The sequence below is a fragment of the Alosa pseudoharengus genome, unplaced genomic scaffold, assembly GCF_046254945.1.
Source record: "Alosa pseudoharengus isolate Yale_2024_CS ecotype anadromous, Long Island Sound unplaced genomic scaffold, YU_APseudo_1.1 YU_APseudo_1.1_scf_15, whole genome shotgun sequence".
Classification (NCBI taxonomy): Eukaryota; Metazoa; Chordata; class Actinopteri; order Clupeiformes; family Clupeidae; genus Alosa; species Alosa pseudoharengus.
In genome coordinates, this window is record NW_027468620.1 from 37144953 (window position 1) to 37157795 (window position 12843).

At 41.5% G+C, this 12843-nt stretch overlaps 1 protein-coding gene across 4 annotated transcripts in view; it reads left to right on the forward strand.

The window, feature by feature from the left end:
* Positions 1–6118: 6118 nt before the first annotated feature.
* LOC143124661 (uncharacterized) overlaps positions 6119–12843 on the forward strand; it is an 81163-nt gene continuing 74438 nt past the window's right edge. For all 4 annotated transcript variants that reach the window (XM_076286349.1, XM_076286351.1, XM_076286350.1 and 1 more), the window contains exons 1-3: positions 6119–6481; positions 10722–10821; positions 10945–11189. In XM_076286349.1, the coding sequence (XP_076142464.1) occupies positions 6383–6481; positions 10722–10821; positions 10945–11189 (444 nt within the window). In that variant the 5' untranslated portion in view covers positions 6119–6382. The remainder of the gene's footprint in view (positions 6482–10721; positions 10822–10944; positions 11190–12843) is intronic.

The following is a 12843-nucleotide window of genomic DNA, read 5'->3' on the forward strand; positions in this document are numbered from 1 at the left end:
TTTGTCTAGTGAGATATCTGTTTACTTTTTGTCTAGTGAGATATCTGTGTTGTTGTCTAGTGAGATATCTGTTTACTTGTTGTCTAGTGAGATATCTGTTTAGCCTACTTGTTGTCTAGTGAGATATCTGTGTTGTTGTTTAGTGATATCTGTTTACTTTTTGTCTAGTGAGATATCTGTTTACTTTTTGTCTAGTGAGATATCTGTTTACTTGTTGTCTAGTGAGATATCTATTTACTTGTTGTCTAGTGAGATATCTGTTTACTTGTTGTCTAGTGAGATATCTATTTACTTGTTGTCTAGTGAGATATCTGTTTACTTGTTGTCTAGTGAGATATCTGTTTACTTGTTGTCTAGTGAGATATCTATTTACTTGTTGTCTAGTGAGATATCTGTTTACTTGTTGTCTAGTGAGATATCTGTTTACTTGTTGTCTAGTGAGATATCTATTTACTTGTTGTCTAGTGAGATATCTGTTTACTTGTTGTCTAGTGAGATATCTGTTTACTTGTTGTCTAGTGAGATATCTGTTTACTTGTTGTCTAGTGAGATATCTGTTTGCTTGTTGTGCAGCAGAAGCGGAAGAGTGAACTGAGGAAAGGGGCAAGGAGGCGGAGTTGCCATGACAACTGAGGAGGAACAAGGCACTGAGAGAGACAGAGAAACGGATTTGGCTTCACTTCCTGTGCAGAGATGCAGATGAGTTTCACTGTCTCAATTGTCAGCTGTCACGGTCAAAACAGAGAGAGATTTTTTTGGTCTTTGATAATGGTCGGAATCTTGCAAATACATGTGATACAAAAAAGTCAAAAGTACCTCACTCTTTTTAGCCACTGACTGACAGGCTCCACATATCATGGCACTTGTGCTGCTACTGAGTGGGGCCATGCAGACCAACCAAAGTATTTTGCTTCATATTTGTAAAGAGAGAGTTTTAAACGACTGTGCCGTCAATTAACTGTATATATATATAACTATATATATATATATATATATATAACTGTATATATATAACTATATACAGTATACAGTCTAGGGTTCAGTCAATGCAGTATCTTACTCTTTTTCTGGTCACTGACATCTTGCAAGGGGAAATTCCCTACAAGCCTTTTAACCGAATGCTTTCATTGGATACAAAAGGAGAGATTGATGATCAACTTGAACAGACTTTTTCCTCGTAAGATAAACACTGGGTCATTCTGAGGTCAGGGTATATAGCCTGATATTTAATAGGCTACTCATAGGCCATACATCAGCTGGAGGCAGAGAGTGAGGGAATGAATGAATGAAGGGGCTGATGAGGGGGGCCAGGCTGATAGTATAATAATGGGGGGGGGGGCAGGCTGATAGTATAATAATGGGGGGGGGGCAGGCTGATAGTATAATAATGGGGGTGGGGGGGGCAGGCTGGTAATTTAGTAGTGGGGTGGGGGGGCAGGCTGATAGTTTAGTAGTGGGGGGGACTGATAGTTTAATAAGGGGGCTGACGAGGGGGGTAGGGCTGATAGTTTAATAATGGTGGGGGCATGCTGATAGTTTAATAATGGGGGGGGCAGGCTGGTAATTTAATAGTAATAAAAAGCTATAAATCACATTGTTTTTTTGGGCCTCAGTGCCACAGTGTGCTGACTCAGACTGCTCGAACATGTTGGGAACAATCGTCACTGTTGAGAGCAGGACGTCCTGATCTGGTCAGCTGAGAGCTCTAATCTGAGGCAGTAGATGTCCTCCCTACTGGCGCATCCTCGCCTGCTGGCTCCACTCAAGGGTAGCCGGGCGGGAGACCTTGAGCTTATCTCACTCAAGAGGCCCAAGAATGTGTGTTTGTGTCTCGTAATGTGTGTTTGTGTGCAGAATGAGCACTTTGTGTCTCGTAATGTTACACAGACTCCTCGATTACAGCAGGCCAGTTAATAAATGATGAGTACGAATAACGGTTGAGTTGGTTACATTGTTTGCAGCTTTCAATGAAACTTGTAATATACAGTACATGCAATTCTCAGTGCATGCAAGGGGAGGCGCGTGCTGACCATCTAAAAGATGATGCCGCTAATCAAAGCGTCAGGAACAGGGAAACCATTTTTGGACATGGGTATCTGGAGACCCAGAAAGGCTTTTCGTAAGAGTTAGTAAGGCAACACCTGTAGGTGGAGTCATTTGAGAGGTTCTAATGACAGTATACCTGTAGGTGGAGTCATTTGAGAGGTTCTAATGACAGTATATCTGTAGGTGGAGTCATTTGAGAGGTTCTAATGACAGTATATCTGTAGGTGGAGTAATTTGAGAGGTTCTAATGACAGTATATCTGTAGGTGAAGTCATTTGAGAGGTTCTAATGACAGTATATCTGTAGGCAGACTGGTAGGGGTCAAAGCAGACCCGGCGCCAGACACAAATTCACGGACGGGCATTACACCTTTCCAGGGGGGGCACGGGAACTTAAATTGATCACGGTAGTTTAAGCTGACACTTGACAAAACATTCTAATATGAAAATGTAGATGCATTTGTTGTAAAATGGTGCAGCTCCTTTGAGAGCCCCGTGCGCAGGGATGGAGAGAGAGAAAGCGAGAGGGGGATATGTGTGTTAGAACTGAGATGCGTGTGGAAAAAGTTGACGTGCTGTTGAGATTGGAGCTAGTCATATTCAAAATAATGCAAAAATAAATCCGCAGATAAAACCAAAATCCTCGTTCATTTGCTAACCACTTTCAGATAGAGTGTTAGGGAGTTAGCCCCGAAGTTACGGATAACTTCGGCCCTGGAGTGGTAACAAGCTCCCTGTTCTCCGACTAGGTCAGAAGAAAAAAACAGTAAAGGTTAACGCTCTCAAACAAACCCAGAAACTACTAGGCCTACTTCTACTAACTACGATATGAGATATAGCCTACCTGCGAGCCGATAAGCTATATTTGTCATCGGATGACAGGGGTTAGTGCAGAAATGAAGTAGACTGCGCCACGTAACCTCCTCTCCATTTAGGTGATGGGCTTACCTAATGTTCCTGATTGATTCCGTAGATTGATTGCTACGGAATAATACAGATTTTACAAGTTTTATTTGCTACTTGCTAGACTGACAAACGTATAATTTAGGCCATAATTTAATAAGTGTTCAAAATCAATCTATGGGTTTGGGGTTGGTTGGAGCAGCCAAGCTCATCCAGGGCGGGCACAGATGACTTCCAGGACGGGCCTGGCCCCCCAAAACCCCCCCATGCCGGACTGGGTCAAAGAGAGGCTTGGATGTGTTGCTGGACCAACCACTCAAAGCACTTGGTGGTCTGGTGGAAGTGCCACAGGGTGATTGTTATCACTCATGTGAATAGTTGATAATGACCATCTGATCTTTCTAGAAGGTTCCGCAGGCCTCTGCTGTATCTAAGAGGCTGATAACCACTGATTACGCCCATACAATCGGGGGATAACCACTGATAACGCCCATACAATTGGGTGATAAGGTTAGAAGCGAGCTATGCGACCCCAAGATACATTCTGGTTCATTCTAGTCTATGCTCATTACACATCATGGGGAGAGGAAAAGACAGATGGTTATAGTAACACAATAGAGGAGATGTTAAATGAGAAGAATTTTGTTTGTGTTGTGACGCTTCCTCGTTATTATTCACCAAAATGTTTTAGAATAATAAAACTCTTACCGCCTAGAAACATTCGGATGTTATTCACTACTACTAATTTACCAGTTGGAATAATAAAACGTTTATTTCCTACATACTGTATACACTATACTATACCATATACTACTTTGATTTTGCAGCCAAAGGAGGGAGCTGGGTTAAGTTATCCAATTCGGGAGGGAAAAACGTCCTCTTTATCGAACGACCAGACAAGAAAAACCCTTTTAACACTTCCTTAGTGGAAATCGTTTTTTTTACAAGAATAAAAAAGAATACAAAAATATAAGGTACAAAACACCATATGTGATTGAGAAAAATGAAAAATAAGAAATAAAAGTGAATTACAGGCAGGTTATAAGAAAAAGTAAAAGAAAATGATCAAATATTCAAATTCACATGGGGAAAATCCCTATTCTGTCTCCCTATGTAGGTCTACACCCATATCTATATATGCCATGTTACCACATGCTTATGTCTAATTGGCAGTTTTATTACCTTTTTTTCACAAAGCTTTCAGACACAGCCAGGTGATCTGACCATGCTATGACCTCCAACAGGCTACTTCCATGTCTGCAACAGTAGCGCTTGTTTCCTGTGTGTCGTTGCCCTAATAATGCGCATGCTTTCCTGTCGTTGCCCTAATAATGCACATGCTTTCCTGTTGTCCTGTAGCGACTACGCTAAGATAAAGTTAACCGGGCCGTTTCTAGATTAGGACAATGGCTGGGTCGGCTATAAAACGCTTTGGCTCACTCATCCAACTCTAGGGACTGCGGGGAGTGACCCAATTTCACCTAGGGGTGGTGTATTCCTTTAAGCAGAGTTACACTTTAAGCATGATTACACTTTGCACAGAGTTCTAAAAGGTACAAACTTTATTTCCTTCATAACTTTGCATAACTTTGCCTTTTACTTCAAATTGTTTATTTATTCATTCATTCAAACAAAGTGGTATAAAAAAACACAATCTTGTTTTCAAGGCCTCTTGCAGCGTTGGCAGATAAATCTTTCGCCAAATGATTTAACAGTGATGGTAAGAATGCCAGGGTATATAAGAACTAGCAAGGGCCAAAGGCTGAAATTTAACCCAGCTACAATTTGTAAGGTATCAACAATATCAAGTTAATGGTACAGATGTATGGTCTACAATTAAATATCCATTAGAAATGTCTCAATAGAGGATGTTTTAGAGCGTGATCTGCAGGCGACTTGTTGCCACCTCATAGGCATGCACCCTGCGGGCTCCGTGTTGGAGAGCCTGTCTTAGACTGATTCAAAAAAGTGATGTTGATTAGGCCTATTATGACATTGAATTAAAGCATTATGAACACGAGAAGAAAGCTGGCGACTACGCCGCTCCGTCCGGCATCTTTTGTCCTGTGTTTGTTCTTTTTTAAATGTATTTGTCATGTCTTGTTGTCACGGGTACGCTGGCGACTACGCCGCTCCGTCCAACATCTTTATTTTTTAAGCGACCTTGGGTGTCTTGAAAGGCGCTTTATAAATAAAATGTATTATTATTATTATTATTATTATTATTAATAATAATAATAATAATAATAATAATAATAATTACAGAGTATTTTGGGCTGTGATGATTGCTATACACACCTACAGTATAGTAATGTAGTGTGGGAAGCATCCATGGTGGGGTGATCAATGTAAAGAGGCAGATAAGAATGTGGAAGAAAATTGTACCTACACCAATGAATAGGCCTAACTGGAGTCTGAGATAAAGTGTGTCTTTATAGTTTGTAGGTTTAATACATATCTGCAGAGAGGTCACAAATGCATCAGAAAAAATTGTGCACCACGAGACAACCTTTCATTCACAGAGATATTTATATCAAAGAGGGGTTAGTCGAATGTCAGTGTTTTCAGAGAGGATCTGATCACCTTAGTTTCAATTCTGTATGTCTGGAACATCTGCAGATTTATGAAAATATTATCAGCAAACTGATTTGAAGAAATATTATGAATATCTAAACCAATACAGGCTGTAGTGGGGAGTCATAGGACAGGTAGATACTGGAGGGAGGGGTTCCATCGGTAATATAACTTCTAGATGAAATAAGAGGATGATTAAAAGAGTGGAGTTGAAATAAGGGGATGATTAAAAGAGTGGAGTTGTCCAATGAGAGTGGAGTTGTCCAATGAGAGTGAAGTTGTCCAATGAGAGTGGAGTTGTCCAATTCTGTCAGATGGAGTGCAAAAGGCATAAGGCCCCGGAGGCAATACGTCAAATGTATTGAGATCAGAAATGGACATATTAGCTAAAAGTAGGCCTATGTTAGAAGTTGAGGTCAAGAGTAAGAGAAATGTTATCTTTAAAAAAAAAAAAAGGATACCGATAAGTATGTCAGCCTAATATTCATGATTTAGCCTAATAATAGTAGGCCTAATAAAGCGCTCCAGACGATGGCAGCATTGCAACCACAAGGATACCAACTGACTGCTACTAAACACCAGAAAAGAGGAAGTGCCTCACGTGTTAGGCATTCTTGACATCGGTGTATTTTTAGAGTCTACAAGGTTGATAGGTTTACATTTCCAGTTTATTGCAGTCTACTAGTTTAACGATATAGGCTACTACTAGTTTAATATTCTGCTGCTGATATGGCGTGATATTCGTATGATAACGTTAAAAACACGACTTTTCATCGTCGGCCCAGCCCACTTTGCCCCACTGATCTCAGCACCACTCGAGAGATCAAAAGTTTGCTCTGTTTCCAGACCTGCAGACGAGCATGGCTGGTGAGCGCGGAGTCAACACTGGACAAATCGCAGAACGTGGATCTTTTGGACCTGTGCAACGGCTTAATTATGTCGAGCGTGATCTTTCCCAGGCAAGTACTCTAGGCTATTTAAATTGAATGTTAATGTAATATCTGTTGGTGTCATAATAACTCGCTTTGGTTTAAAGCGTCTACCAAGAACCAACATAAACAGCCTAGGCTACTCGATCCTGAACCAGCATGAGTTTTCAACAGTCTCTAAAGATCTTAAGTCTGGTGCGGGGTACAGCCTCTGGTCCAGGTCATGACTCTGCAGAGGAGTTACCAGGATGTGATCTTTGTGGAAAAGTCTTTTAGTGCAGGCCCATTGGGAGACACATGAGGCTCATAGTCTAAAACATGTGTTAGCTGTTAAACCAGGTAAATTTAAGGGTTTCCCCAGTGCCATTTATAGAGATGATGTAGATAGATACAACTGTAATTCAATACAATTATAATTATGTACAGCAGTGTTTCTAAACCTTTTTTTCTGTCACGCCACTATCATTAGGCCTAGAATACACACACAGTCTTTGAAGACCAACAAATATAGACAGTACAGACAGTAGAAGATAAAAAAAATACTAAAATACTAAATTCTAAATATACTAAATAAACTAAATCAAATATCCCCATAGTGTGCTTAAGGATGATCAAGCATGAGGCGCTTGCAGTGTCAGCGCAGGGACTGAGCCTGTAGTTCCGTATGCATGGTAACGTTCATGAGAGTGAGTGTCATGGTGATGGTGCAAATAAGTAAGTCAAACAGTGCAAGAATAAAGTTTAGAGACCACCATAAAATAAATATGGACATTTTAGAGAATATTGTACAAAAAGTAATATAAAAAAAAATATGTTAGTGCAAGAATAGGTTACAGTAATAGGGTTACAGCCACTGGTCAAGTATAAAGTATTAAGTACGGCCACAATCCAGGCTGTCGGAGGGAGGGAGGGAGGGGTTATGCATATGTGCTAATATAGCATGTAAACAGTGTAGCAGTAAAACAGTAGGGTAGTGGACAGTCAGTACACAAACATGGCGAAGGTGGAGAGGCAGACAGACTATGCAGAGAAGTCTATCTCTCTTCCCTTGGATGACACGGGTGACAGACACACACGTAGCTCCTGGTCCACAGCTCTCATACTGCAGTAGTAGTGTAGTAGGCTACAGCATGGTCCACAGCTCTCATACTGCAGTAGTAGTGTAGTAGGCTACAGCATGGTCCACAGCTCTCATACTGCAGTAGTAGTGTAGTAGGCTACAGCATGGTCCACAGCTCTCATACTGCAGTAGTAGTGTAGTAGGCTACAGCATGGTCAGGCCAGTCATCACTTATAATCGCGGGGCAACATAGCGATGCATTCTGAAGCCCTGTTTCTTTTCTCCTACACCGCTGTGCATCGAGGGAGGGGTGCACTTTTCTCCTTTGAGATACTTTCTCCTCCGATAATAAACTTGTACTCGTAACGATAGGCAATTGAAAAGGTAGTAGAGTAAAGAGTAGATTACTTGCTCAAAAATGTACTTGAGTAAGAGTAGAGTTTTGAAAAAAGGAATATGGAAAGTTGCCGTTCCTCGAAAAAAATACTTTTTTACTCATGTGTGTTACTACCCACCCTTGGAAGATGAATCTGAATATGAGGTAATTGTCATCATACTATTGTTTCATTAATCCACAAAGAGGCAAAAATTATCCCACAGCAAGCCGACCATACAAAGCTTTATTCCCGACGCCGGAGACAGGTTACAAACACACAAGCATGCCAGGCAAGCGTGAGAGCAACAAGTCTGTCATAGGCAAAGTCTTATCATTATTTATAGGACTAAACAGGGAATTCTTGATAGATTACGTAGAATAAAGAAAAAAGAGCTGTCATCATAAAGAAAGTTAATTAAAAGAAAGCTGTTATTACTCCAAATTCTCTAAGGCGGTTGACCTCAGAGGTCATAGACAAGAGAATCACTCCAGACTCCCATGGGAGGTTGACCTTGGAGAACACAGCCAAGAGAAAACCAAAACAGCTGAGATCATCCTTGTAATGTCTCTATTTCTTTAAAGTGTAGCCAATTAGATAACAACCACCCCAGGAGACATTTAACAGCTAAAGCGTTAAGTCTAATTACTGGAAATTTCCCCACAGGGCTTAAAAATACAGCATTATAGAAATACAGAAAGGAAATAGAATAAAATGAGAGAGAGAGAGAGAGAGAGAGAGAGAGAGAGAGAGAGAGAGAGCACAGTGAGAGAACTAAACATGAGAGTAATATTGTTCCTGAATTAGCCACAATTTGCTGTTTTTTTTTAAGGTGGCTGTCATCTGTGTCATTCCGTGTCAAACCAGATAAGGTTGTTGCTGCACTGTCTTAGATTTTGTTTAAACCTTGTCTACATCATCAATGGGTCCTAAAACCAAGGCCTATCAAATATTTCTGTGCAAATCTTCTGTCTTCGTATCTTTTTAAGACCTTGACATTCTTTCATTTTTACAGCTTGAAAAACACGTGCCATGTTTTGGTATTAATATCTTGACAAATATTCAAAATGTAAGCAATTGTTGCAAGTGTAAGCAAAGTCTGTACTAAATGTCTACTGGCTTTCAAAAGGGCGATAGATTTCGGAAAAATGTGCATTAAAGGGATAACAGGCAAGCCTGAGTGCTTTTTCTCCAGGAAGCTCCCCCTAGCGTCTGTACGTGTTGATACGTGTGCGAGCCCTCGCTCGGTCTGAAGCTCCACTTTTTCCTTTTCTTTGCATCTCCCGTCAAGGGTTATCGCTGCTTCTCTGCCGGCTCTGCCATTATACACACGTTTGCAATAATCGCTAGCCGGGTTTCGTTAGCCTGCCTCTGTGCTGGGGATGCAGGATGTAAACTGATCCTGCTTCTCGTGATGTCTGAGACTTTGTGAGACTGAAGGTCGCGGGTAAGATACACCGAACTTGCAAGCGGGATATTCTTTCTACAGGCAGTAGGGGCGGGCGAGAGAGTCTTCATTCGCCCTGTAATGAGTCATGAGTCATTTAACCATAACCACAACCAAACACGGAAATGTTGCTTGGTGTCCTTAAGTGTGATATTGAAGGTATTAAAATACAGTTTTTTTCAGTCACTATTTCCTCTTCAAATACATAAGTTTATTAATGTTTTCCAACAATTTGAAGTCTCCACATCAAATGACAATGACAATAATAAGGATAAAAGTGTTTGTATTTTTGAGTCATTTTCAAGCAACTGAAATGGTATGTGGGGTAGCTAGTAGGACCATACAAATCTATGTTGAAATAGTTAAGTAGATGGACATTTAGTGTGTAAAGTACCAATATTGTACCAAGTCCCATTCACAGAATAAATGCATGTAGTTACAGATGTTTTGGGAACACCAGAATTTACCAGCATTTACAATAAACAATAGACTTTAGCGCCCCCTCAGGTGAAACACAGCATAGCATAGCATTTTGCTTTTATAATGGTGTTATGTTCCCAAAACACCTGTAACTACATGCATTAATTCTGTGAATGGGACTATTGGATATTATAGTTGTATCTTGTAGGAACAGAAATTGTCTAGGGATTGTTTCAGAAATGAAGTCTCAGTCAGCCAGGAGTGAAGTCAGAAATCTCAGAGAGCTTTATTCACGAATCCGGAGACTTACGTCGTTTTGCTAACAGACGCAGTCTGATGTTACAAACAAGGAAACACTTTTTATACCCTACTGACAGTTCAGACAAGACATGACATCTCCATTAATGGTACGCAAACGTGTTTACGACATAGTTACCACAGAGTCAACCATATCTTTAAGGCTGTATCCCGTAACATCCAAGGCCCATGGAATCCAGTCAAGATTGACCCCAAGGCAGTAAATAGGGTCTTAGGGGCGCCAGCCCGTCGAACTAGGCCTACCCAGCCTCCTTGGAGGACACACATACAGTATGGCACACACACACACAGCACACACACACTCAGCATGGAACACACACACACACAGCATGGCTACGCAAACACCTTGAACATGGAATTCCACAGTTGTTACCTCATAAATCTCTCCTTCACTTTCTGCTTACAGCAGCGACTCTTTCTTTACCATTTGCACAGACCATACCAAAAGGGTAAATGGTTGAATATAGCTCACACTTATATGGTGAGACACCTTTAAGGCCAACATTTCTTACTACAATCTAAATACTTCTTATGTGTCTTGCACCATTTTACCAAGTCAAATTCCTTGTCTTTTCTTTTTCCCTGTGGAAAAGAAAAAAACCTGTCAATAAAATTATTCTGATTCTGATTCTTAAACCTTGTACCGTTCAGATCCTCCAGGAGCGGGAGAAACTGAGAAAGGATCGAGGTGTTTACCTGCAGAAGACCCAGTACCTGGCTAAGGAGCAGATGTGCTTCCAGCAGGAGCTGCGTAGGTTTCTTGTAGTGTTGATTACGGGAAGATCAGGATAATTTAAAATGACTGGTTGACGGGACCATTTGCCCTGATGTCTGACCCTGTATGTCTGCCTGCGTGCCTCTCTTTTTCTTCCAGGAGAGCTGACCTCTCCGTACAGCGTCACATTTGACCAGGAGGAGACCCAGCGACAAGTGGAACAGTTCCTGGAGCACATTAATACCCACCTCCTGTCATTGCGGAAGGCTGACGAATCCACCAGGTACCACCTCCTCAGGCTGCAGCAGGAGGCCGTACTCCTGGGCCTTCCTCCTCCAGACCACCCCTGGTCCTCAGACGCAGATATTCTGCTGCCAGACGAGGAGGACGAGAGACAACAGCAGGTGAATTTCCCCCTCAGCTCTTCTGGAGCATTCAGGGCTGGATACTCAATAGTACACATAGCTCTGTATCATACATACTCAGTAACTCATGTGGAGCATTCAGGGCTGGATACTCAATAGTACACATAGCTCTGTATCATACATACTCAGTAACTCATGTGGAGCATTCAGGGCTGGATACTCAATAGTACACATAGCTCTGTATCATACATACTCAGTAACTCATGTGGAGCATTCAGGGCTGGATACTCAATAGTACACATAGCTCTGTATCATACATACTCAGTAACTCATGTGGAGCATTCAGGGCTGGATACTCAATAGTACACATAGCTCTGTATCATACATACTCAGTAACTCATGTGGAGCATTCAGGGCTGGATAATCATTAGTACACATAGCTCTGTATCATACATACCTGTTTCATGTACAGTGCTTAGTATAAGTGAATACATCCATGCTAAAGTTGACCAAAAAGAGGAATTAAAAAAGGTGGAAGTGCTCTGCACTTCATTGGTGCTAAAAGTCTCAGATAGTAAAACACTGACTGTCTGTCGAAGGTCTTGGGCTAGTAAAAAGATGGCTACTGGCACCAGTCTCATCATGTGCTTGGGTGTGGATGGTTTTCAGGGGATCCTGGGGAATAGAGATGCTTTGATTTTGTGTCTTCTCCCGTCCCGCAGGAGAAAACACGTCATTATTAATAAAGAGATTCATGGGGATGTTTGTTTCTCCATCCTGTCGCTAGTGTTAACCTTTCCTGATTGCTCCCCAAACCAGGGGAGACTCGTTACCTCCAGGGCCGACGTTATAAAATAAATAACGTTGGGGTAAAATCCCATTTCTGGTGAGCAAATGAATGCATGGCAATCAGGCAAGGAGTCGGCGGAGGTGGGGAGGGGTATTGGTAATGGATCAGGCACTGCTGTTGCAACATGACTCTGATTTCTGATAGCCTCTCAGCCTTGATAGGTGCTGTCTCCTCATGGCCATGCAGCCATTTGTTTGCTGAGATTCCGGGGGTTTGACACCAGTGATTGGTTTTGAGCCATTTCAGCAGCATCCTTCTTATCGTGTCCAGTGGACATTGAGCAGGTTGTTTATGTGTGTGTGTGTGTGTGTGTGTGCGTGTGTGTGTGTGGGGGGAGGGGGGGGCTCAAGGTTGACAGAAAAAATGTTGGGTGCAGGAGAGAGAGGCGATTGTTTTCAGTTAAGATCTTGACCCTAGTCCAACTCAGTTCTGTGCTGTTTGGTCTGAAATATTCCCTGCAATTCCAAAAAAGATTAAAATTGTCAATAAAATTTATCCCAACTGAAATCTTTTTGGACATGCAGCTTGTTTTTTGTAAATGTAATTTGCTCCAACATGCACAATGATGCGTTTTATAGTTGCATATTTTGACACTATTTCTGCAAGTTTGTTTTTTGTGTCAGACACTGAAACATTTGGGAGACAGCATACAATCTTCCTTTCCCCATTTAAAAGTCTTACAACAGAGTTGCCTAGAACGAGTGTTGTGAGATGAAGTGCTGCTTCTTGTCTGTGCCCATCTTTCTATTGTTGTGGTTTGGGTCTGTTCCCTGGGAAATTCCTCTCTTACGTCCCGGAGGCATTCAAATCTGTTCCATAGTTTTTGGGGCTGTGGGTTTCCCT